Genomic DNA, 24,082 nt, shown 5'->3' on the forward strand with positions numbered 1-24,082 from the left:
TTATGTTTTGATTTTCCCTAATACAACTTTTCTTCTGATATGTTTTGAATATTTAACCAGAATATATTATTTGGGGGCGGGGGATTGTAATAGACTGATATATTGGACCAGAGTTAATCTACAATTAATGGCAAAAGATTGTGCCAGTGATTATTTAAGTACCACAGTTAACTGTTAGTGGTGGTTACGAAATAATAATTATTGATTCATTGACGTGTTAGTATTATGCAGGTAACTCTGTTAAGTAAAAGACTGTGTTTGAACAGGTCGGAAAAATTTAGATGAACTAAATCTTGAGATGCGCAGTAGTTTGCCTTAAGTAGGAGTTTCACGTTGGTGGTATTTCTTTCTTTCTGTCTTGTAGTTTAATAAGTGACAGCTCCTAAGGGGAAACATATCATTAAAAATTAAAGTTGTATCTCTTCAAATCTAAGTTGTTTGTCTTAACAAGTAAAGGGTCCGAATAGATGAATCGAGTTGCGGGATGAGGTGTAATGCGCCAGATAGAGAATGTGAAAATATGTATATGTGCAAAGTTCGGCTGAGTACCATAAGAAACTTTGGCGGGAGTCAAATTTGGTGGGAGAAGGGCTATACTATGTTATTAAAATACATCAAATAAATTGTTGAATCCTGAAAATATTGAAAGATAGACAGTGCCAACGGTGGTAGTTTCACATATTGACAAAAGAAAAATGGGAAGAGTAGATCATGAACCTTCGCCGCCATCTTGATTTTTTTTTTTTTTTAATGGAAAGATAATTATGTGATATATCAATTAGGGCCGGCATGTTCTCAAAAAATCAATTGTGAAATTTAGTGACTGTACTTATTTGAAAAATTAAGGATCATCTTTAAAGTTATTTACGAAAATCTAGGAGACTGGTACTCGTGTGTTGAAAATTTGGATTATCACGAAAACACATGTAAGTTAAACATATCCACAAGCCAAGAAAACTGACAGTGTAAATTGATATCCAAGTTGTATTTTATTACATTATTATTATTATTATTATTATTATTATTATTATTATTATTATTATTATTATTATTATTATTATTATTATTATTATTATTATTGTTGTTGTTGTTGTTGTTGTTGTTATTGTTATTATTATTATTATTATTATTATTATTATTATTATTATTATTATTATTATTATTATTATTATTATTATTATTATTATTATTATTATTATTATCAAATTTCACTGTTAGTTTTCTTGGCTTGTATATATGTTTAACTTACATGAGATTTCGTGAGTAATCCAAATTTTCAACATAAGAGTAAGATGTTCGTAAAGAACTATAAAGATAATCCTAAATCTTCGAAATAAGTACAAATAACGATAACTAAAGTTCATAATTGATTTTTCGGGAGCATGTTGGCCCTAATGGATATATCACATGACTACATTTCCATTTCAAAAAATATCACAATTTCAAAATGTCGGATTTCAAGACGGCAGCGGAAGTTCGTGATCTAATCTGCCCATTCTTCTTTTGCCAATATGTAAAACTAGCACGGTTTGCATTGTCTATCTTTCAATATTTTCCCGATTCAAAGGTTTAATTGATGTATTTCAATAACATAGCATAACCCTTCTCCCACCAACTTTGTCTCCCTCCCCCTCCGTTTCTTATGGTACTCAGCCGCTATAACTTTGCACATATACATATTTTCACATCCTCTATTAGGCGCACTAAATTTCATCCCGCAACTCGATTCATCCATTTGGACCCTTTACTTGTAAGCAAAGAAAATGTACTAATGTCTGATTAGTGGTACACTGTGTACGAGGGCTGGAGAAAAGATACCCCGCGCAAGGATTTTGGTTCTAGCTTCTGTTAGCAATACATGTAGTAGGTGGGTGGAGCAATTTAATTCGGGTGGCGGCGTTAGGGTAAATGCTGCAGTGATAGTAGTGGAGTGTGTTTTTGAATGTATGTTGTCAAATGACACCGCTCGAAAGGAGATGTTTTCCAAGTTTGAACAATGTCAGGGAATGTCACTCTGGACTACGTGAAGCATGCCGTAATGACAATTTTTCCCTATCGGACTGTGGCACGTTGGGTTGCAGCGTTTTCTGCAGAACATGATAGTATGCAACAAAAAGCAGGTGAGGGTCGACATGGGATCGAATACCGAGTCATCGAATTGATTCAATCTTTGCTGCATATGGACAGGAGGTGAACTGTCAGGGAATTGGCTAAGGTAGGAACATCCCACACTACAATGTTGAATGTGTTGCACAATGTCCTTGGTTACCGAAAAAATTGCATCCCGGTGGGTATGGCACAGATACGCCTTCACCGATGATCATTTGGCACGTTACAGACGGGAAGGTCGCTTGTTCCTGGACAGGATTATCGCACTTGACGAAACATGGGCGCGCTCTTATGAACCAGAACTTAAGTGCTAATCAAATGAATGGCTCCACCTACCATCTTCCCGACCGAAGAAGAGTCAGAAACTGGGGAATGTGAAGATGATATTGATTGTGACATACGATGTACGTGGTGTCATATTACGGCATGCAGTTCCTCCGAACCAATGCAGCGTTCTACTGCAGGTTTCTGGAACATCGTCTTGCACTGCGCAGGAAACGACTCAACTTCATAAGGGATCCACCCATTGTTTTGCATAACAACACCCGTTGTTACAACGCGAGTACTGTGAGGAACCTGTTTGTACGATGGGGGTGGGAGATTCTAAAGCATCCACTATTCACTGGACATGAGTCCATGTGACCTTCATGTGTTCCCTAAAATGAAAGAACCACTGCGCGGGATGCGTTTCTGCACCAGAGGTGCCATACTTCGAGCTATAGGGCGCTTTCTTGCAGACATCCACGAAGAAGGCACAGTTTCTGGTATGCTGCGACTTCCCCACATCTGACAATAGGTACAACATGCTATGTTGAACAGAGGATTACGTTGAAGGCCTGTAGAAGTCTCATAATCGTACAATAAATGGTTCACGAAAGATTTATATATTGCCACTTTTTTTTTCATCCCTTGTACATTTTTTTAATTACATTTTGAAGCTATAAAACTTTTATTTCTTACCGGTGTGTCTTCCCACACGATCCACCACTATGGTTAATATTGGTATAGTTTGCATAAGGAAAAAAAGTATCTTAAATAGTCTTAAAAACATTCAGTGAGTGCTATGAATATGATAATAACAAGCGTAAATTGGGGAAAGCAAAGTCGTCCATAATGTTTGGTTATAAATTATGAGAAAAGGTATAAGAGTGGGGAAAAGAAAAAGTATGATCAGAATCACGCGGAATGGCGCGACATAATTATGCCTAGTAGATAGTAGTATGAAAAGTTAACGCATAATTCACTGTTTCTCTGTATTGATAAGCGCTAGAGAAATTAAAGTTTGTAGGTAGAAACATTAGTCCTTTGGTATGTTCCCAATATGTGAGTCATTTGCTTCACTGCAATGCAGTCATCTTCCTTTCCATAAAAATACACATTTCTAAAACTCTTGATATTGATCATTACAGCATTGTTTCATACAGGGTTCATTATGAAAGTAATGAGCATGATGCTACCCTGACTCAACAATCTGGCTGCCGGCGCGGAAAAAGTAGTGGGTGGTCTGTCCTTCCAAATGCGCCCGGAGTCAGTCTGCTGCGAGCAGTGACAGCGTGTGGATGTCGATCCGCGTGAAGCACGTTTTTACAAGTTGTAACACGGCGCGATGGAGGGTTCGCTCGAATAACGCTACGCCATAAAATTTTGCGTCAAGTTGGGTAAGAATGGTACGGAAACTTACCAGATGCTGAAAGAGGCCTACAAGCAGGAGTGTTTGTCAAGATCGCAGGTCGGAAAATGGTACAAGTCGTTCAAGGAGGGTCGGGAGGAGGTCGCTGACGAGCCCCGTTCTGGACGCCCAACAACGGCCAGGACCGACAACAACGTTAACTGTGTGCGTGAAATGTTGAGCTCAGACCGAAGTGTGAGCATTCAACAAATCGCGGATACCCTAAACATGTCAACATTTGCGGTACATGGGATAGTGACCGAGGACCTGCAAATGCGAAAGGTCTGTGCGAAACTTGTGCCGAAGGTGTTGACGAACGAACAAAAAGAACTTCGAGTTTTGCGCTGCAAGGAGTTGCTGGCATTGTGTGAAAGTGATCTGGACTTTTTAGACTCGGTCGTAACTGGAAACGAATCCTGGATGTTCGAATACGATCCAGAATCCAAAAGGCAGAGTGCGGAGTGGCACACCTCATCCTCCCTCCCCCCCCAAAGGCGCGCATGAGCAAATCCCGAATCAAAACCATGCTCATTGTCTTCTTCGACGTTCGAGGAATCATCCATTTCGACTTTGTGCCACCAGGACAACCTGTCAACGCAGGATTTTATCTAGAAGTGCTCAAGAGACTGAAACGCAGAGTCGCCCGCGTTCGAAGTGACATCCAAGACTCAATGAAACTCTACCACGACAATGCACCAAGTTACACCGCCTTCACCGTCGTCGACTTCCTGACCCGGAGCAGAACCCCAGGTCCCCCACCCCCCTATAGTCCTGACCTGGCTCCTAGTGACTTTTCTTTGTTTCCCCGTTTGAAGAGACACCTCAAAGGAAAACATTGGGACTCCGTGCAGAACATTCAAACCCATGTTACAAGGTTTTTAAAAGTCATTTCAGCCGAGGACTTTAAAGATGCTTTCCAGGCGTGGAAAACACGTCTCCAGAAGTGTATCGATGCAGAAGGAACGTATTTTGAGGAATTTTAAAGATTTGTAACAATCGGAACAATAAAACAGTTTTTCTAAAGCAATGCTCATTACTTTCATAATGAACCCTGTATATACAATGAGCTCGTTGTCATATCGAAACTTTCCCACACAGACGAGCCTTCAGTCGTCCAGACAAATAGAAATCCGATGGCGCAAGGTCGGGATTGTAGGAGATTGTGGCACTACTGGCCATCCAGTGACTAATTTGCATGAACTATCATTAATGCAAAATGCAGTCTTGCGATATTGTGATGCAGCTTGATATTCTTTTCCTATAACACTGGCCTCTTTGTGCGTAAAATTGTTGTAGCGTATCCAATGGCAAACAGAATAGTTCTGTGTTCGAGAAAGTCTATGAAAATCACCTCCCTGTAACCCCAAAGGAATGTTATCATCAGTCTGTGTGTGACCTGCCAAGGCGCAGATTCCTTCGACGTGGAGGTCGTGAATGCTTCCATTCCATCAACTACCGTTTGCTCTCTGAATCGAATTGAATTATTAAAGTTTCATCACATATGATGACCTTATGAAAACATCCTGGACAGTCCCCCAGGGAAATTTTGCAATCATCACACTCATTCTTCCTGGTTTGCATCATATCTCTTGTCAGGAACCATGGAACCCAGCGAGCATTTTTTTCCCCTATATTTCAGTGTTTGGATTAGCTTTAATAGCGATCTTTTTCCCCATAACTATGTGCACCATGATCTATGTCATGATGATGCATTTGTCTTTTTGGGTGTGTTTCAATGGCTGATGCATTTTTATTGGTGTTGATGGTCTACCTGACCGTAACTGCTCCTGGATGCTGTAATCACCATGCTGAAATCTTGGAAGCCATCAGTACATATTACTTCAATTCACTGTGTTTTCCCCATAGACTGGCGACATCTTAAACTGTGAGTCTACGTTGATGAGTTATCCCTTGATTTGTAGAAGAATTCGATCACTGTAGATTGGCGTAGTAGGATTTCACGTTGATCACCGATGATATCTTACCTTCAACAAAATAAAATAAATATTAGATATAGGGTAGATACTAAAGGACCAATGCTTTTACCTACAAAATTTCATTTCTCTAGTGCTTATCATTACCGAGTCACTGTAGATTGTGCGTTACTTTTTGACTAGCCTTGGTACGTGGCAAAAACGTATTTAGTTTTTAATTTGGCTTCAATCCACAGCGTCCAATCATCTGTCTATCAGTGGACATCACTGGGTGTGCATACAATAAGCACTTCTCCCATATTTTTGAGCTCTCTTCACTGTAGAATCTGAAAAGCCCGTACTTCGAAAAGTTTTGTTACGTTGTTATTGTTTGCTTACCCAGTGATGATCCATGAAACGATCCATTTTCCTCTCTCCCCTTCTGAATATAAGAAAAATATTTTCTGTACTTTTTTCGTAGATCTTAAACAGATTCTAGAAATCTGGAAAATTATGTTTGCTTGTGGCTGTGAAAATTTTTGGAAAAGCGTAAAATTTAACTAGGGTGCTTGGAAATTTTTTAAGCTACCTTAAAACAAAACGAAGAGTGGAAAATTTTAATGGAATTATACTAATACCACTATTGAATGTACTCCTTATAAATAATAACTAACCAATGCATTGTATTAGAAAAAACTTAAAATATTAGTATTCTTGATTGTGTCATAGAAAATTCATTTGTGCCAATTCAGAATTACGTAAATATATTCAAGGAGGGTAACGATGTAAGAAGTCAATAAATAGCATTAAAATTATAGCTTAAATTACAATTCAAAGCTTCTTAATACCAAGAAAATTATCCTGAAGTCCACATCCGTGAAAGTGTTTCGTGTTAGGTTAGTATTCAAAGTAATAAATGTCAAGGATAAAAGAAAATTATGGAACTGACTGAATAGTATGCATATTTTTTTTTCTGTTCAAGTCTGTTCTAAGCGATATATGCAATGTACCCATCTATTAAAGTGGGAATCACCTGATCACCTGCTTCATAAACTTTGACCTCCCTAGGCACTGATGATCGTACTGTAAGGGTTAAGCTAAAAATTGGGTAGATCCATTTTCTGTGTTGAATTACATATTCCTCAAATACTTTATTTTTATACGTTAAGGTGTTGAATTTAATGTTAAGGTCATAGATGATCAGGTAGAGGTAAGGAGTCCGAGTTTTTAACCTATCGAAGTATTATTTTTTAATTCAATCTTTATACATAACCAATTTGTTGCTCCATCAGTCCAATATGTTAATATTGTACAGTATCTGAAATAGAAAACATAAACTTTGTGACCTTCGACCTCTTGACATTGATTAGCTTATTTTTAAGCTTAGACTAGTGTTTGTTGGATAGATTTTTCATCTGTATGTTCAATTATACTTTATTCGGTTAAATTGGTTGTTGCGAGAACTTGCTGAAATATGTAGCAAAGATCACGAGTGAGCTGCTAGGAGTCAAATATTACAATACCAAATTTCTCATTACCATATTGCTTCACATCGGAAGTTAATGCAAATACACCAATTTGTGCGGTTAAAGATCAACATTTTGAAAAGTTGTGTATTATACCAATATTTAGCCTTGAAATCTCATAAGGAAAAATCACATTTTGACCTTTGACCAGGGGGTTTCTGATTCGATCTCCGGCCAATCAATTTCGTGATGAACAACATCGTGTTTGTGGGTTTTCTCGAGGTACTCCCATTTCCTCCCACATTCTCATTCCACCAGTTTTTCTATAATCATTCACTTGCTTTGTCATCATTTCCCTTAGCCAGACGAGTATTACCGTGGGACGTTAAATTAAAGAAAAAAATAATTTCATTTTTGACCTTTGACCCCATAACGCTTTAATGTCATACAAAACTTCGAACCGTCGTCTATAGTCAGAAGTTTTCACATTCCTGAATGAATTGTATACCATGAAATTTACTCACGAATTTCAGGACACTTTATGAACCCGTTAATTTGTACGCGGCCTTCAAAATAAAACCAAAACATGATAAAACATAAATGTTCTGTCTGGACTGGAAATTTTATATATATATAAATAGAATGTGGAAAATTTTAATCCAAACCTTTTTCCGAAAGTGGCTTTATCTATCCTTGAAATGGCTTCGAAATTAAGACGAGATGAGTGTTACTGTAACTACTAATTCCAGCGTTACTCAAGGGACAAAGGAAACATTATGCAAAAATGTTTAAAACGATAGTTAACTATTAGTTTTATACTTTCCAGTTCAGAAGCTAAGAAGGGCTATATAATTCGACTTCCGGTCTCTTGTGGAAATTGATAATTGCACGATTTACTAGAGCAATTAGGAATTAATTATACTTAATAACATGATAGAATTCACGTTCCTTAAGTTTAGAAGGGGTAATGACTGCTTTCCTGTGTATTAGATTAATTTTTCCATTGTCTTTTCAAGGTCGTTTTTTGGGGCAGAGATTGCCTTTTAGAAAACAAAAAAATGTTTGGAGAAAAATTTTCTTATTTTCGGGTTTACATTCCGAATTTGACCAAAAATTATCACTTCCCATTTACAAATGTCGACTTCAAGTCTGAACAAACGAGTTCTAGTCGATTCTGGAAGTTCAAAACACTGGAAAATATGGCACATGAGATTCGGTATTTCATTGTTTCTATGTCAAGATTTTATGTACAATACAAGCCAAGTTTATTGTCTATTTAAAAGAGGATGTTTCAAATTTGTGTTGTACACACTTTAAAACAGAATATCTCACTAAGTAAAGCAGATAGGTGTACAATTTGAAAAGTGTTATATAGCTTAAGGATGTAAATTTTTTTTGACAATGAAGATAACAAGATAGAGCACCTCCCCACTTTCATCACGATGTGAGGGATTTTCTCGATCATATATTTCTTGAGAAATGGATAAGACGAAAATGAAGTGCTGTGAAGTATCCACCTCGATTTCCGTATTTAACTTTTTTTTTTTGGGGGGGGGGGGGGAACTGTAAAGAACACGGTGTACACCAAAAAATCACGAATACTGAAATAATATCGGTATATCACCCTGTTATACATCGTCGTGGATAATGTATTAGAGCGAATTTGGTCATTTTTAATATTTACGTCCTTGAGGTACATAACACCACAAAATTCATATGTCCATCTCCTTTAATTGAGATATTTTGTTTTAAAGAGGGTATACAATTTAAGATATCCCATGTAGTTACCAAAATAGTGTGGGGGGGGAGATATTTTGTTTTAAAGAGGGCATACAATTTAAGATATCCCATGTAGTTACCAAAATAGTGGGGGGGAAGAAATATTTCAGTTTAATGGCCCGCGATTATGCCCTTCACCAAAATAATGGAGTAACAAAATGCAAACTATCTTTATTAGTACCTTTATTAGATCGCCTTTAGCTTGGGGGTACAATTGTATTTGTCACGAAATTGAGTTTATGTACAGTATGTAGCTCGTGAATTAGTTTCCAGAGAAATAGTGGACCATTCTTCATGACGTGTAGCATTCAGTTGCATGAGTAATAAATGTGTGCCTCTCTATTCTAAAACCGACTAGTGTTCAATAGTGTTCAAGTCGGGTGATTGAGTCGGCCAGAGGAAGTGCTGAAGTTTATCATTATGTCCCTCAAACCACACTTGAACAAACCTGGCTGTGTATATTGGCGGTCATCTTGGAAAACTTCGTCGTTGTTAGCGGACAACTGGGTATCGTAGGATGCACCTGGTCTTCTAATTGTGCACATATCGTAATTTCACTGGTAGTGATGTGTCCTTTAAAACTAATAGCAAATCAATGTATCAAACTAATAATAAAATTGTGTCCTACACTAGCACAGACGCAATGTTCAACGGTAGGAAGTAAACATTTCACATTATTCACCTTTTTGGGCATTCGTCATACAAAAACTCGGCTGCTGAAAAGAAGATAAGTCATCGGACCATATAAAGTGCTCGTCTTTGATGTGTGGGGTACTGATTCGGTTGCAATCGTGGGAAGTGCAACTTGAAAAACTCTCATTGACGGTCCATATATTAAGTTCTCGGTAATACCGCTTTGCGCTACTGCGTTGGCGGCGACGAAATTGTATCCGGACTGCGGATGTTGAGGTTATGCAGTTTTCCTTGGACTGTGATTGTAGAAAGAGATCGTTTCAAGTACCGATTTAGTTCTGGAGTTAGTTGTACCCCTTTAGCTCTACTGCTCTATGGTTCCCTACTTTTGATAAAAAAGTTTACAGCAAGAAGGCTTCACGAATACATGCACCTGTCCTCTCCTACATACCTACCATATATCATTGTCTCTTGTATCGTGAACATTCCTACTACATGAAAGTGTATGAAGGAGCTTGAATGTTGAAAGCAGGTAATTTTAATAACACCTAACTATTGTCTTATTTTTAATTTCATTTTTATAGATGATATTGGTCCCACTGCTCCTTTCCATGATGATGAAGATACTTCATCTGAAGATGATGATGTAGAAATATTGATTCGTAATAACAGAGAATGGAGAAAGATTGAACAAGATTAAAGTTTACGAAGAAAACAAAACTACTCTCCAAATTATTATTACTTTCAAGACTTTATTACTTTTTGGGCAAACGTAAATTTATGATTATTTGACATTTCCAAATGTAATGTTGTTAGTGATATGCATAGTTGTGAATATTTGTCAAAAGAGCAAAAACTTGAAATCGTGTTCTTTATTTTGTCATCAGTTAATGAGTTTCAATAACTTGTGATTTTCGTTATCAGAAAACGTAATCACCACGTGTTGCGTATCAGAAAGCAATAGTTGCCGTGTGTCTTATTAGCAATAGGACTTATTAAGAAAGTTTATATACGCATTGTAATAAAAGTAATATCCACTGAGTGGATATTTTAAAAATATTTTGTTGTGTGTTTTAAAAGAGACTTTTGTCCAGGATGAACATCTAACCATATTTTACCCCAATATGTATAGTTTTAGTTTTATCCGTGTATATATTAATTCTTTGACGCACCAATGAATAGTAAGTAATATGTTACATAGTTATAGTTCAAGTGAAAATGACTAAGAAGTTAATATATTTTATGTATAATATATCTTAGAATAGGCAAATCGAGGCTAACAAACTGTAAGTTCCTGTAAGATAAAGCCGACTATGAACATAAAACTGGTAGTAAATGAAAATTAAATGTAAAATTTCAGAAAAAAATGTGTAATATGAAGGAAACAATTTTGTCTTCTAGTAATGTTAAGATTAGTCTTTTGTACTCACTATTGTACGAAATCTTTTGTGCGCCTGTTTTCAGCGAATCTCAATGGAGCGTGAAATTGTGGTCCTTGTTGAGCGTGCAGTATAGTGTGAATAAATTATACTGTAAACACGAATATTTTAAATCTAGAATAGTTTTCTGGATGTACAGGCAAGAACAAAATTTCACTTAACATACTTCGTAGATCCGACATATATACTGAAAATGATTTCAATTAATGAAAGTTTGCCTTGTTTATGGAAACATTTTAAGGATAGCTTCAAAGATGTTGGTATATGATGTTCAGTGTTGGTATTTACGTTTGTGAAACAAGTTGAAGTTGTTTAAAGTGTAGAATTAGTAGTACAGTTTTCTTCTGGCGTAATTGCTACTTTATATAATAAAAACTTGAAAGAAATACAGAGAGAACCGTTTTGGTGTGAAAAGTATAATGTTCTCAAAGGAAAGAATTTATTTTTTTATAAAAGAGATCTTTTTGTATAAGCAGTTTCATTCAAGCCAAAAGCTGTAAATATTGTCTATAATTTTCTTATAATTTATTGTGATAAAGCCTCGCTTTCGCTTTTGTTTTACCATCAACAGTAATGAGGAAATATATATATATTTCCTAATTGAGTAGGAAGTGCAATATAAATTGTGTGCATTAAAAGATAAAGACGTTCCAAACATCTTGAAAATGAATTCGTTTTGCTCATGCTAGAAGTACCTTTCTTTGTAATGTCCGATTCTAATTGACTGAAGTTTACCACATATTCATCACGTCTTGTTCCTTTTATTTTGTCTTTTTTTTTTATTATTATTATTTATCTAAGTGCGCGTGCGTGTGTTTGAGTGTATGTCTGTCTATATGTATTTGTATATACAATATATTTTTAATGGACATGCCTAATGTTTGAACGTATGGCTACTTTTAACTGATAAGAATGCTTGTCTTGTTCATTTTGGTTTAAGCAGAGCTCAAGAGTTCAAAATGCAATCAAAGCACTTAAATATTTAAACAGGAAAAATGAAAGAGCTTTTAGTGACTACTAACTTTTGCGAAAAATGGAACTCTTTATATGGGTCAATTTGACCCTCAACATGCTGGCAATCGCTGTGAAATATGGATTCTACATTTGTTAGAAATTAAAAATAATACAAAGGCATGTGTATTTCATACGGAGTTATTCTGTGTTTATTTTTTTGTAAATAAAATGCATATACTTACTTTGTTAATGGCAGCACTGGTTGTTAAGGATGCACAGAACTTAGATAATGATTTTAAAATATAATTTTCTTTTATAGTTAAATAACTTTCTCCATGGAAATTTATAATTTTATTTTTTATATTTTCATTGCACTTGTTTTCCTTCGTCCTTGCCAAGTATTAAAATTATGTTCAATTTAGTAGAGATAAGCTCAATTCCCCTTGCTATTGTTAAGAACCGATTGCGTATTTTGAAGCTGCAACGTTTGGAAAAGGCCCAAGTGTAACATATTTGCAACAAATTCTTCAAGTGTTAAACAAAATTTATTGCAACATGTTCCAAATAGACAGAAAATGACAATTTGTTCATGATAAATATATAATATAGTTTTTTAATTTGGATTAACTCTTCATGATATTTTTCATTCTGTGATAGAACGATGTGACATTGTACAAGTTTCAAATGCAAATGCACTTTTACTATATGCTTATAGTTCATGAAAATAATGATAGGAAACGACATAGGAACCTGTCGTAAATATTTGCAAGAAAAAGAAATGGAAAGATAATTTGTGAAGTTCGCGAAATCATTGATAAACAATATAAGACTTAAGTTGCTAACTTGTATGGTCCATAATGGTTGTTTAAATCTTGCCAATCTGTTCTGTGGTGTGATTCATTGTTAACAGTCGTGTTACCTGTCCTGTTTATGCCATGAAGAAAGGTTCTGTGTTTTAGTATTCTGTAGGGCTGTTCGTTTTGGAGATTTTCGTCTTTTCTTCTTTTAAACAATTGTATTTGATTTTTGCTTTACATCACCATGGAACACCGAAGTTACGAAAGATTAGACCTACTACTTAATGTGTTCCGAACCAATATTCATGTTTATATTAAAGACATCGAACAGGCCATGTCCATTGAGCCTTGAGGCTACGGAGATTGCCTCCAACTTTGATTGATTTATGTATGTATGTTTATGGCACTTCGCATCAGCGAGGGTGTGAGATGTGACCCACGGCTTAAAGTGAGATCCAAACAATCACTTGAATTTTTATTCGAGGCTCTGTGTCCTCATCGGGAATCGAACTGGAGACCAGAATCACAGAAACATGTTCGATAATTAGATAAATGTAGATTTCTGCATAATTTCACGTAGTATATTTTTATAAACATTTTGCAAAAGTTGTTTTGTAAATATAATACATAAATTTAGCTTAAAATATTGTATCGGTTTTGCGTAGCAGCGAGAGATGTAGTCTTAAATACGTGTATATTAGCTGTTCGAGCATTTTTTGTAATTTTGAGTGTTTTATCTCATAAAATTAAAGCTGAATCTGAAATGTCAACATTCCAATTCATTAAATGTGTAATCCAGAAAAGATGTGAAGTTAAATTGATATACTCTTTTATATATATGTATATTAAATAGTAAATCGAAAGACCTAAAAAAGACTGTATTTGAACTCAGAAGTGTTGCATGATTATATGTATGTTTTGTGATAGATTTCTGTCTATTCTTCTTTATAATGAAAAATTTAGTACAATATGTATCGTTAATTAAATCATATTAATTGTCATAGCTCTACGAAGTTATTACAATGAACCTTTCTTCAATCATATTTTCTCCTGGTAGGGAGGCAATTACTGTTGTAAAAAAGAAATGCTTTTTGATACTCCTTTTTCTTTGTTGATGAAAAAAATGTGATTGTCCAACAAATTAAAGTACAATGCACTATTTTTAAAGTTCTTTTAAACGTTCAAAAGCAGCTACTTTTTAATTTTAGAGTATTTGGTCTTGTCTTTGTAAATGTTCAGTGACGTTAAAAATATTTTGTAGTCTAGTCAAACAGAAAAACAAAATTTCCATCATTAAAGGTTCACAGTGATGTAATTAATTATTTTTTAAGCTTCTCATCATTTCCTTAGTTTCATTTCATGTCATTATTATTATTATTGTTATTATTACTTGTCAAAATTGAATGGAGTTTTTTTTTTTTTTTTTTTTTTTTTTTTTTTAATGATAAATGCACTTGCTTTTGATTGGTATTGTGAATAATTTGTATCTGCTTTAGGTTAACTGATTTAAAAATTTAAGATTTTGACTTGATCTTTCTTAAAACGACAAATACTATTTTAATAGTCGTAAAATAAACCATTTCGAAGAATTAAATCGTTATTTATTTTTAATAGTGAGTTTTCCCCTATGTACACCTTGTCTCAAAAAGGTTGAGCGCATTCTTTATTGCTGTTTCGAGGCAAAAATTTTCTAAGTCCAACTTCGGGTATCTTCGGGATAAGTAAACCAGGTTCGAACCTCGAAGCCAACCTTTGCAATCGGGAAAAATCTTGCAGATGTGTTTTTCTTCTTTTAAATATAATAAGACTTGTTACCAATTATATATAAAAAAGCAACATTGATTGAAATACTTAATGATACAATATTTCGAAACTGTATTAATGCCAGCACATGCTTGTTTGTCATTTTGCTCTCCATACTTAATGGAATATTTAGATACGTAAACGAATCTTTCCATATGTAAAAGAATGGTGAAAGTTAAGACATAGAACATTATTCTCTGCTGAGCACTAAAATAAAAGTCAAAGTAGAACAAAAACAGCGTTTGCAGTGGATATGAATGTAATTATTATCTTAAATTCCGCTATATATCGCTACAAGTATTATTCGTGGAGCGCTTGTGTTAGCTCAGTGGGACGCCGTTGGATTTCAAATCGTAAGGTCAAGGGTTCGAATCCCACCTGAGTCAGTGTTTTTTTTATGAAATTCTATTTTCCGCAATGCATGAAAAATTATATAAAATAATTACATTAAAATACGTCAGTTGTATATATATAACATATAATCATTGCAGAACATAGTGATTATTATGTTTAAAATATAACAGATGTTCACAGTACGTTGGTATTCTATGATATATGTGAATGTTAAATACAAATTAAGAAAATAATATAATCGCAATAAATAAATTATGTAGTGTATTTATTTGCAGCTATTTGTCATATAGGGGTTACTTCTGAACATTCGTATTACAGCATGTCATTGATATTCTTGAAAAATTATCCTAGGCATAAAAAGAGGGTATAAACAGAGAATCCAAAGTCGGAACGCTCGCAAGAAATTCATGAACCCCAAAGGTCACGTGAGCAGACTGGAATTGTCCTTATGAAGCATGCCACAGCAGAAGGCCTTTACATAGGTTTTCAATTCAATACCTGATATATGCTTTTGCAATGTGGAAGTGGTGATGCTTTGGTCGCTCTCTCTCACTTTCTCGCTCGCTCACTCTGTATTTATATATATGAAAGTGGATGTATGTGTGTATTTCGACATAATTCTGATATGTCTAGAGCAATTTTAACCATATTTCTTACAATCTGGAAAAGAGTACTGTCGGGATATCAAAAATGCTAGAAAGGATCGATATTAGTATCGAATCCATAGTTTCGTGGTCGCTTAGGTAAACAGTTCTTCTTTCAATTCAAGTCCAATTAAGCTCCCATTAGCACCCAGGGTGGTTACGTAGCGACAAAAAAATATCGAAATCAACCAATATTAGAGTCGAAGCGTAAGTTTTCAGTGCCGCATTTCCCATTAGTCCAACTAGGCCCGTGCCTAGAGGGCAACATATTTGAAGAGCTCAAAGTTTAAAATTTTATTTTTTTTCGTATGAAAAAGTTAAAAAAATCGAGAGCAAATATACTATTTCATAAGCAGTCCTCTTTTACTATTCTAATATATTTAATAATAGCGTAAGAAATCTGAAAATAATTCAGAACATGTTTCCCATTTATTTTTTGTTACGTAATTGTAGCTGTAGCATCTAGTGAGTGGTATTTAACTGCAATAAATTCACTAATTAAGCATATTCGAATTAAGTTTTATTTGTAAGTTAGGGATCAAAGCACGGAGAAATGTGTAGTTATTGGGGGCGCCGAGAGCAAAAGTGCGTAGGGACGCCGAGCTTCTAAATGCAGCACTGTTCGCTAAATTAATTGGTAGAAATTTTATGCCATTTAAGACCAAATTTAGTCCTAGCAGTGGCAGTATCCGTTTGCTGTCCTAGGAGGAATGAAAGAGACTGACATCAAAATTATAAACAAAGACCTACATTAGTGTCGAATCTATAATTTTGGGGGTCTCTTAGGTAAAGATTGGAACTTCAGATGCCATGTAAGTTAAGCCCTCATTAACACAATGAAGGAGTTTGTGAAATTTGTGACATGTAGAAATAATTGAAAATAACCAATGTTAGTATACAACCCATATCTTTCGTGGTCGCCAAGTTCATTGGGAGCAGTTCTGATGACCTTTAAGTTCAACTTCCAGTAAGAGTAAGATCCCCCAGCACATCTAATAAGGAGAGCGTAGTTCTGGAATGTCTGGGACAACCTTTACCAAACTTGGGGGACATATTACTTTCAATCTAAGAAGAAAATATTGTAGTAGTATGAAGTTATGGAAGCTGGGAGGTGTGACATGTAAAGATAATGTAAAACGACTGATCTTAGTGTTTTATCCATAATTTTCTCGGTCGTTGAGATGGATAGTGATGCCCCCAATGGAGGTTACATCCAAATTCATCCCCATCTTCACAGGATGATGGCCTGGGAGAGCTAAAAATAAAATCTCAAAAATTACTTAAATATTTGTCGAATTCATAGTTTTCGGGGTGAGAAAGCGTTTCTAATAACTTTGGAAGGTAATTTGTACCCACGTCCAGATGGGCTTTTTAATCATATCAATTTCTCACCTTAAGAAGAAATTACCATTACAATTATGATATTAAGCCAACCTTCGCAATCGATGAAAAAATTATGTGGATGTATGTTTCGTCTTTTAAATGAAACAAGACATGTTAAAATCAAAGATGGAGTGGGTCAGTGGGTCAGTTGGTAAGTGGGTGAAATGGGTCAAGATTTGTGAGTGGATCCATGGATCGTGGGTCAAAAGGACGTGACCTACTGCGAAACACCACTCACCGTGACTCACACTGGCCCACCCGGTGGCCACCCTTTTAGTCCAAAGAACATTTCGTCCAGAGACATTTAATCCAAAGACATTTGGTCCAAAGGACAATTCGTGCTAATGACATTTCGTCCAAAATACAATTGGTCCAAAGGACATTTCGTCCAAAGGAGAATTGGTCCAAAGGACATTTCGTCCAGGAATATTTAGTTCAAAGCACATTTCGTCCAAAGAACATTTGGTCCGGTAACGCTTGGGAGTCAAGGGTTTGTTTCTATTAGAAGAGTAAAATTGATTCATATAACATTATGACTCAGTAGCTTCTTATTTCTAAAGGAAATTTGAAATAGAGATTTATTCCGCAATTTTCATTTTGATAGAACAAATAATGCTGAGATATTCAGAAAAACGTAAACGCCTGAAAACAACATGGCCGAACAACAGGAGTGAGGGAAAGGTTGTAGTGTGAAGTATGTTGCTGTAATAACTGCTAACATGACATCTAAAATTTTCATGTTGTGAATGAAATAGTTCTAAAATAAGTACCGGTAACTAAAATTAATGGAGTTTAAATTTGAGTAAGTTAAATATTAGGTATTCAAACCCTTGTGTTAGAAAAGTGAAAAATTATGTGTCAAGTATCTTTGAAGAAATACTGAGAATAGAAAAATACACATGTGTGAAATATATTCTTAGTGTCCAAAGATAATACTCTTAAGCAGTCACATTCTTAGCTGCAACATTGCGAAAAGTGATTGACAAATATAAGATGAAAGTTGGAACATTTCGTGTAGAATATGCGTATTTTTTCAGGTTAACCACATGTCTGGTTTCTATTTGTAGACTATTGATAGTGTGTAACTTCGGCAGACGTTTCTACATAATTAGTGAGTTGTATGACACACCAGAATTGTTAACTTGTCTTGGATTTTTATTTCAGTGTTACTCCTTATGCAAATATAGTATATACTTTTGCTTTCATATTAATTTTCTCGGTACAGCACAGTACATTTAAGATATCCATTGCAAAGTCTCAAACCAAATACAAGATTCACATGACCATGCGGAGGCAATGTTGTTCGCAAATGAAGAGGGAGTATGCTCTTCAAAGGGTTGTTTATCATTTTGGGAGGTGAATTCCTTAACCAACGAAGCTACAACTGTATTTCTGCGAAGCTAAAACTGTATTTTTGTAAAATTATTAATGAAAGCAAAGAAAGGTGGCCATTTAGTTTTCAGACGTTTACGTTTTTTCTGAATATCTCAACATATATTTGTTTTATCGAAAAGAAAATTGCGGAATAAATCTCTATTTCAAAATTTCCTTTAGAAATAAGAAGTTACACAAGTAACACTTCCTAAGTGTAACACTCCAATTTTGATAAAAATTTGGCAGGCAGATACTACACATAAAATAAGTAAATACGTGTTTTTTTTATTTTCTGCGGAAAAACGGTTTTAGGGGGCAAAAGCCCCCACCCAAAATTTTGAAAGTTGTAGCCCGAAAGGCAAGAAGAAGTAGACCGAAATGAATGAAATCGTGCACAAATATTGTAGACGAAAAATGAGGGAATACGGGTTTCGTATTTTTCTAAAAAGAATGGTTGGGTGGGGCGCAGACCCCTCCAAACCTTTGCTCATGAAATATCAAAAGTGCTATAGTGCGTCCAGTATGAGAACGTCTCTGACAGCTCGCAGTGATATTGCCACTACTCGCGTGTCAAGTTTTTTTTCGGTGCAACTGTAGTGGCAATTTAATTAATGGTATAAGACAGAGTGATCGTGGTTGGTAACACTGGTATCAAAGTAGGGGGTGCAATGTCCCACCGCATGTGGTAAGAAACGTCAGAGACCATCTCTTGTTGGCCGTGCTATAGTAACAGTATGTCAGAAGTGCCTAAATTTACATGAAGAATTGCAACGAAACTTTGTGTATGGACAATATGCAAAAAATAAATGAACACGGGTTTTTTATTTTCTGCGAAAAAAGGGTTATAGGGTGCAAAAACTCCCACCCAAAATTTTGAAAGTTGAAGCCCGAAAGCCAAGAAGAAATGGACCGAAGTGAATGAAATTGTATGTAGATATTGGATACGTAAAATAAGGCCTTTCGTGTTTCACAAGTGTCTCCATCTGATTTCTTCAAATTTGGCAGATCAACAACAAGCACAAACAGTATAGTGTATTTTATAGCATTTCAGGAGGCACCTTTAACCCTTACAATGTTTTTCCGCATAAACAAAAACACGTGTCGATTAATTTCCTGTTTGCTGTTGATGTGCCAAATTTGAAGCAAAACGGATAGAGATACTTCAGAAACACGAAAGACCTTATTTTACATAGGGTCTCTAAAATGTCTACCCACAATTTCATTTGCTTTGGTCCACTACTTCCTGCGCTATTACGGTAATATTTACTTTTTTTCGGAGAAGGCCTAGGCCCCAACATTGTTTTCCGCACAAATTAAAACACGTTTCGTTTATTGTTTTGCGAATTGTCCCTATACGAGGTTTCGTTGCAATTCTCCATACTCTTTAAGAACCTCTGACGTGTAATTATTTGCACTTTTGACATTTCGTAATCAACAGTTTAAAAGGTCCGTGATATACGCAACCGTTTTTTTAAAGGAAAATACGAAACCCAATTACCTCAATTTACGTCTACAATATCTGTGCACAGTTTCATTCAATTCTGTACACTTCTTCTTGCCTTTTAGGCCTCAAATTTCAAAATTTTTCGTGGGGAATTTTTTCCCTTAAAACCGTTTTTCCTCAGAAAATAAACTCGCATTCGTTTATTTTTTCCGTATTGTCCCTACACAATATGTCGTTCCAATTCTTCATGTCCTTTAAGCACTTCTGACATACTGTTATTCGCACTTTTGATGTTTCACGATCAAAGTTTTGTAGGGGTCTGTGTCCCACCCAAACCTTTTTCTTTTTTTCAGGAAAATACGAAACCAGTATTCCCTCATTTTATGTCTACAATATCTCTGCACAATTTCATTCACTATGGTTCATTTCTTGTGACCTTTCGGGCCTCAAGTTTCAAACTTTTGGATGGGGGCTTTTGCCCCCTAAAACCGTTCTTTCGCAGAAAATAAAAAAAACGTATTTATTTATTTTTTGCGTATTGTCCCTACTCAAAGTTTCGTTGCAATTCTTCATGTTCTTTACACACATCTGACATACTGTTATTAGTACTTTTGATATTTCGTGATCAAAGGTTTGGAGGGGTCTGTGCCCCACGTAACCATTTTTTCCAGGAAAATACGAAACACGTATTCCCTCATTTTACGTCTGCAATATCTGTGCACAATTTCGTTCACTTCGGTCCACCTCTTCTTGCCTTTCGGGCGTCAACTTTCAAAATTTTGAGTAGGGACTTTTGCCCCTCCTAAAACCACTTTTCCGCAGGAAAACACGTATTCGTTTATTTTGTGTGTAGTATCTACCTGCCTATTTTTTTCAAAATTGGAGTGTTACACTTGGGAGGTATTACTTGTGAGTCATAATGTTATATGCATCACTTTTACTCTTCTAATAGAAGCAAACCCTTGACCCCCAAGCGTCACCGGACCAAATGTTCTTTGGACGAAATGTGATTTGAACTAAACATCCCTGGACAAAATGTCCCTTGGACCAATTGTCTTTTGGATGAAATGCCCTTTGGACCAAATATCTTTTGGACCAATTGTGTTTTGGACGAAATGTCCTTTGGACCAATTGTCTTTTGCACCAATTGTGTTTTGGACGAAATGTCCTTTGGATGAAATGTCCCTGGACCAAATGTGTTTGGACTAAATGTCTCTGGACGAAAATCCTTTGAGAAATTGATATGATTAAAGAGTGGTTACAAACTACAATCCAAAGTTATTAGAAACGCTTTCGCGACCCCAGAAAACTATTACTTCGACAAATATTTAAGTAAGTTTTTACATTTTATTAATCATATCTCCAAGCCCCTCATCCTGTAAAGATGGGGATGAATTTGGATATAACGCCATTGAGTGCCTAACTACTCATCTCAACGACCGAGAAAACAATGGATAACACTCTACAATCAGTCATTTTACACTATTTTTACATGCCACTCTTCCCAACTTCAATCCCTTGAGGTATCTGAATTCCACAATATTTTTTTCCTTAGATTGAAAGTAATATGTCTCCCATGTTACGTAAAAGTTGCTCCACACATTCCGGAGTTTCGCTGGAATATACACGTATACATACATCAAAACATTTAGAGCTGTGTGAGCAATGCTTTTGATGTTGCTCCTGTAAATTCAAAATCCAGGAGGCATAGTCGCTCATACCAAAACGTGGCATTAAATGACATTGTGTTTGTAACAGTGTCACGAACTCCAACTATGGATTTGACACTAATCTCAGTCACTTGAGACATTTTATTTTTCATCCTTTATCACCCGCCATAATAATGGGTTTTGAATCAATTGAATTGATTTTGAGTTTAACGTCCCGTCAGCAGTGAGGCTATATGAGACGTAGACCTACTAATTAACGCGAACTACATGAGCTCTCGCTGGGGGCCGAATCTGGGTCTCCCACACCGAAAGCGTGTACGCTATACGCTTAACCACAAAGAAACTTTACGATGAGAGTTAAATTTGGACTTTAACGCTTTCGGAGTTGTAATTATTAATTTCTGCAACAACGAGAACTATGGATTCGACACTAATATCGATCGCTTTTACTTTATATATATTGGCGGAGAGAAAGAGACCACATCCATATACAAAAGCCTTGCAGATTATTGAACTGAAATCCTTTGGAAAGAAATCCTATTCTGCCTTCTTTCTCGAGTATAAATAAGTCTCTTAGACATGACTTCGTGTTCGTAAATTTCCTGTTTACATAGTTTTGGGGATCGGGAGTTTTGTGTCTGTAACGAAGATTGGAGTCTGTATAATAATTTCTGTTTATACCCGAATAGACTCTTTACCTTTCAGAAAGCGTAAATCACTTGCTGTAATGAGAAAATTCAGAAGTAACTTCCGATGACAAATAGCTCCAAATAAATACACTACATAATTTATTCATTGCGATGATATTATTTTCTTAATTTGTATTTAACATTCACATATATCATAGAATACCAACGTACTGTGAACACCTGTTATATTTTAAACATAATAGTCACTATGTTCTGCAATGATTATATGTTATATATATACAACTGACGTATTTTAATGTAATTATTTTATATAATTTTTCATGCATTGCGGAAAATAGAATTTCATAAAAAAACACTGACTCAGGTGGGATTCGAACCCTTGACCTTACGATTTGAAATCCAACGGCGTCCCACTGAGCTAACACAAGCGCTTCACGAGTAATACTTCTAGCGATATATAGCGGAATTTAAGATAATAATTACATTCATATCCACTGCAAACGCTGTTTTTGTTCTACTTTGACTTTTATTTTAGTACTCAGGAGAGAATAATGTTCTATGTCTTAACTTTCACCATTCTTTTACATATGGAAAGATTCGTTTACGTATCTAAATATTCCATTAAATATGGAGAGCAAAATGACAAACAAGCATGTGCTGGCATTAATACAGTTTCGAAATATTGTATCATTAAGTATTTCAATCAATGTTGCTTTTTTATATATAATTGGTAACAAGTCTTATTATATTTAAAAGAAGAAAAACACATCTGCAAGATTTTTCCCGATTGCAAAGGTTGGCTTCGAGGTTCGAACCTGGTTTACTTTTTCCCGAAGATACCCGAAGTTGGACTTAGAAAATTTTTGCCTCGAAACAGCAATAAAGAATGCGCTCAACCTTTTTGAGACAAGGTGTACATATTTTCTGCTTATCTCGCTTATAGGTGTTTCTATTAAGGTAATGAAGAAAGTCCTGACGCTTTTTGTGACAGTCTGTGTTCAATTAACCCTCTCACCGTAAGTTGAATGCGAATGGAGATAAGGCGAAAGTCAGTTGTTGGTGTGGGTGTATCCAACGTACTAACTTGTAGTGGCAGTTTAGTTACACCGTGAACTTGCTTAAGGACAGAGTGAACATGGAACCTCCACAGAGCGTCATAAGGGCGTGTATGCTATACGAGTTCAAACTGGGGTCAAACGCCGCTGCAGCGGGGCGGAAGGTATGCCAGGCCTTTGATAAGGGTGTCGTGACTACGCGGACAGTGCAGTGGCAACAAAACAAGTTTAAGGACGGTGACAAAACACTCGAAGACGTACCACGTACCGGAATACCATCACATGTACAAAGTGAAGATCTTTAGGCAACAATTGAGGCGACCAGAGGCCAGACATGTGAGGAACTGGGACTACAATGCAGTGTGAATGGAGAAACCATTCGGCAGCAACTCCATCAACTTGGGAAACACTACAAGTTGGGTTAATGGGTCCCACATGATTTAACTCAGGGCCAGAAAGCAAGGAGAGCAGAGACCTGTGTTTCTTTGCTATCTCGTCTGAGGAAGGAGCCATTTCTGGACAGGGTGTTGACATGTGATGAGAAGTGGGTCCTGTACGAAGCTCCATTGCGCCATCATCATTGGTTAGCATTCCATGAACCTGTTTCAAAACGTCCGAAACCAGCACGGCACCAGAAGAAGAATGGACTCGTCGTGGCATCGTGCATTGGGAACTGCTTCCAGCTGGTCAAAACATCAATGCAACTGTGTACTGTCAACAGTTGAGCCGTGTTCAAGAAAAACTCGTAACTCTGGAGCCAGCACTCCTGAATCGCAAAGGATTTCTCCTGTTACAGGACAACGCTAAGCCCCACGCGATTAGGATGACCCAGGGCACCATTCTACACCTTGGATGGGAAACACTATTGCATCCACCATACTCTCCAGACATTGCATCGTCCGATTATCACCTGTTCCATTCCTTGGACAATCACCTTAGAAGACGC

General features: G+C 36.0%; 1 protein-coding gene across 2 annotated transcripts in view; it reads left to right on the forward strand.

Moving 5' to 3' along the window:
• LOC145693111 (carboxypeptidase D-like) overlaps window positions 1–14,353 on the forward strand; it is a 116,437-nt gene extending 102,084 nt beyond the window's left edge. For both annotated transcript variants that reach the window (XM_081768816.1, XM_081768817.1), the window contains one exon: window positions 10,154–14,353. In XM_081768816.1, coding sequence (XP_081624942.1) covers window positions 10,154–10,269 — 116 coding nt within the window. In that variant the 3' untranslated portion in view covers window positions 10,270–14,353. The remainder of the gene's footprint in view (window positions 1–10,153) is intronic.
• Window positions 14,354–24,082: the final 9,729 nt, after the last annotated feature.

This window comes from Thermobia domestica, chromosome 8, assembly GCF_964235325.1.
Source record: "Thermobia domestica chromosome 8, izTheDome1.hap1.1, whole genome shotgun sequence".
In the NCBI taxonomy this organism is placed as follows: Eukaryota; Metazoa; Arthropoda; class Insecta; order Zygentoma; family Lepismatidae; genus Thermobia; species Thermobia domestica.